The sequence below is a fragment of the Chrysochloris asiatica genome, unplaced genomic scaffold (genome assembly GCF_000296735.1).
Source record: "Chrysochloris asiatica unplaced genomic scaffold, ChrAsi1.0 scaffold00130, whole genome shotgun sequence".
Lineage (NCBI taxonomy): Eukaryota > Metazoa > Chordata > Mammalia > Afrosoricida > Chrysochloridae > Chrysochloris > Chrysochloris asiatica.
This window is the reverse complement of record NW_006408648.1, coordinates 239,330-243,261: the sequence shown is the minus strand read 5'-3', so window position 1 is coordinate 243,261 and position 3,932 is coordinate 239,330. Positions and strand designations below refer to the sequence as shown.

General features: G+C 36.6%; 1 protein-coding gene across 1 annotated transcript in view; it reads right to left on the bottom strand.

Annotated features, from left to right (window-relative positions):
• Window positions 1-200: 200 nt before the first annotated feature.
• The window catches only part of EAF2 (ELL associated factor 2), a 95,780-nt gene continuing 92,048 nt past the window's right edge, over window positions 201-3,932 (bottom strand). Inside the window, exon 6 of the mRNA XM_006869348.1 lies at window positions 201-374. Within this exon, the coding sequence (XP_006869410.1) occupies window positions 328-374 (47 nt within the window). The 3' untranslated portion in view covers window positions 201-327. The remainder of the gene's footprint in view (window positions 375-3,932) is intronic.

The window sequence follows — 3,932 nt, the reverse complement described above, 5'->3', positions numbered from 1 at the left end:
TAATTTAAATTATATTTCTGAGACTTTTCTATCTGAAGTTCCTGTGGGCAAGTTATTTAATATCTAGGTATATTTTCTCATCTGTCAAATAGAAGTAATATCCATACTTCATAAAGGCTTTGTTGAGATCATATAAAGAAAACATATGAACATATAGTTAGTCAATAAAAGACTAAAAATGTAACACCAATTTAAAGTTCTGAATCAACTTTAATTTATTCATCATTAAAAATTAAGAACATTTTCCTCAATCAGGTATTTTTATCCTTAATACAAAATACATTATCACAAGCCTTCTAAACATTATGCTTATATCTAAATGTTTCTTCAGTCATCACTTTCACTTCCTGAGTCACTCAGCTGCAAATCATTTCCTAAAATAAAAAAGAAATAGGTTTCTTTTGTAATTCATTCATGTGCTTATTGTCATGAAGCTTACATTTCAGTGAAGAAGACAGGAAACAAACAAACTTATATAATACCAAGTAGGAATAAGTGCATTGGGAAGAAACAAAGAAATGTATATGAGGATATGGGTGGGAGGTTCTAATTTAGATAGGGTAGTTGAGGAAGGCCTCCTTGAGTGATGGCATTTGAACAGGGATCCTAATGGGGAGAGTCATGAAAATATCTGGGGAATATTTTCTATAAGGGAAATATGCACAAAGTCCCCAAGACGGGAGCATGATTGTTGTGTTCTCTAACTAAGAAGATTGCCATGGCTGGAGTGAAATGAATGAGGAAAAGAAATGGTAGGAAGTGAGTTCAAAAAGATAGCCAGAAGATCATGTCTAGCCATGGTAGAAACTTGGGATTTTGTTTGAAATGTAATGTAAATCATACCATAAATTTTTAAGCAAGTAATTGACTTGAACTCTATGTGTATCAGTGAATGATGGTGGGGAAGAAACAAGGAAGCACAGGAAGAACACTTATGAATGACAATAACTATATTTTAAGTAAAATATATTATGAATCTGACCACAAACACACCTCAATTTAGGTGAAAGAAAAAATGTTGGCTTGGACTCATATGTAACAATATCATTTGAAGACAGAATTTACAAAACTATTAAAAACATTTGGATTTGGGGTATATAAAGAAAGGGAGAAGTGAAGAATGATCCCAAAGTTTCTGATCTGAACAACTGGATGAATGCTGATAATCATTAACTAAGATGTGTATCCCTGGAAGAATAGGTCTGTGGGGGAAAATATCTGAAGTTCAATTTTCAACATGCTAAGTTTTAGATACCTAGTAAATATTAAAATAAAAATATATTGCATTTTGTTCTGTTGTTAGGTGCCACTGAGTTGGTACCAACTCATAGCAACCTTATATGTTCAACAGAACAAAACACAGTCTGACCCTGTGCCAGCCTCACAATTGTTGCTATGCTTGAGTCAATTGCTGCTGCTACTGTGCCAATCCATCTTGTTGGGGTCTTCCTCTTTTTCTCTGACTCTTCACTATACCAAGCATAATGTCCTTCTCTAGGGATTGGTCCCTCCTAATATGTCTGAAGTATGAGAGACGAAGTCTGGCCAATCTGGCTTCCAAGGAACATTCTGGTTGTACTTCTTCCAACACAGATCTGTGTGTTCTTTTGGCAGTTCATGGTCTTTTCAATATTCTTCTCCAACACCATAACTCCATAAAACTCAAATGCATCAAGTAAAAAATATATGGCATAGCAATTGGATATATAAGTCTGGAACTCAAGGTACAGTTTGATGCTGAAGATAAACATTTTAGAGCCAATTATTGTAGGGATTAATGGAAACTTCGGGATTGAATGAAATCATGTAGGTGATAAATTACAGTTTACAGAAAAAGAATTCTTGTATATACATTTTTTAAATTTATATATATTTTTTACTACTGTGAATTATTTATTGTCTCTTCTAGCCATAGTCTTTGTAAACTCCCACCAAACAACATTTTTGCTCTGATGGGTCTGGGTAAGGGAAGATGCTGACAGGGTTATATAATTCAGTTGTGAGTGATTAACAAACAGGGATTAACTGTGATTGTAAAAACCTGGAACTCTAACAGGTATAAAATGGGCCATCTCGGAAGTAGGAACGAGGGATTTCACTACCAATAGGAAGAAAAAGTCAGAAGCGGAGCATGTGCTTTAGAACCCAAGATCCCTGAGCACTGAACTTCCTCGGCCCAGAGGCAACAAGTTGAGTTACTGGAGTGGCAGAGCAGCAGCAGCAGCCAAGAACCAGAGCATGAGACAGAGTGCTGGTTTTCCCAGCCCAAAGAGCAAGTAAAGCTGAGAGGCTTTGGGAAAGAGGCTTATTTGCAGAGTAAGGTGCCTATAGGCATGTCATTGGGCAAGAGAAGTTAGGGATAGGTTTGCTTATTCACAGAGGTGTAGCCGGGTGCCTTCAGGCTGAGTCTTATGGAGGAGTATTGTGTCCTGTGGGCATTTATCAGCACCCTTAAAAGAGTTTCCACCACTGTCTGTCAGTTTGCCATACTGTGGTGGCTTGCGTGTTGCTGGAAGCTATGCCATTGGCAATTTAAACACCAGCAAGGTCACCCATGGTGGACAGGTTTCAGATGAGCTGCTAGAGTAAGACAGACTAGGAAGGAAAGACGGACTACTTCAGAATATTTAGTCACAGACTTAAGCATAGTAGTGGAACACTGTGAGAGCAACAGAATGTTGAATACTGAAACATGATGAAGAGTGACAGAATATTGTCAGAGATAGTGCCAGATAATAAGCCTCTCAGGTTGGAAGGCACTGAAAATATGACTGGGAAAGAGTTGCCTCCTCAATGTAGGGTTGACCGTGATGATGTGACCTTCATTTGTTAATGGGGTGCAACTCAAAACGAGGGGAAACATTTGTAAACATCCATTAATAATCAGAACATGGAATTATGAATCATGAATCTAAGAAAATTGGAAACTGTCAAAAATTAAATGGAGTGCAATAAACATATCAATTTCCTAGGCATCAGTGAGCTGAAATGGACTGATATTAGTTATTTTAAATCTAACAACCAAGAATGAAACTGAAGAGGAATGGCCTCACATTTGTCATCAAAGAAGAACATTTCAAGATTTATCTTGAAGTACAATGCTGTCTGTGATAGGATAGTATCAATATGCCTACAAGGAAAGATCATTTAATACCACTACTCTCAAAATTTACACACCAACCACTAAAGCCAGTGATGATGAAATTGAAGAAGTTGATAAAATTGATTAAACACGTAATCAAGATGTATTGATAATTACTGGCAATTGGAATGCAAAGTCTGGAAACAAAGAGGAAGAATCAGTGGTTAGAAAATATGGTCTTGGTGACAGAAACAATGCTGGAGATTGCATGAGAGAAGTTTGCAAGCCCAATGACCTGTTCATTGCAAATACCTTTTTTAAACAACATAAAAGATGACTATACACATGGATCTCACAAGATGGAATACACAGAAATCAAACTGACTACATCTGTGGAAAGAGACAGTGGAAACGTTCCATATCATCAGACCAAAACAAGGCCTGGGGCAGATTATGGAACAGACCATCAGTTGCTCATATGCAAGTTGAGGTTGAAACCGAAGAAAATGAAAACAAGTCCATGAGAATCAAAATATGACCTTAAACATATCCCACCTGAATTTAGAGATCGTCTAAGGAGCAGATTTGATGAATTAGATACTAATGACCAAAGACCAGAGAGTTGTGGGATGACATCATGATCATCATACAGGAAGAAAGAAAAAGGTCATTAGCAAGACAAGAAAGAAGAAAAAGACCAAAATGGATGTTAAAAGAGACTCTGTAACTTGCTCTCTAGCATAGTGATGCTAAAGCAAATGGAAGAAATAAGTAGGTAAAAGAATTGAATAGAAAATTTCAAAGGTCAGCTCAAGAAGACAAAGTCAAATATTATAATGAAATGTGCAAA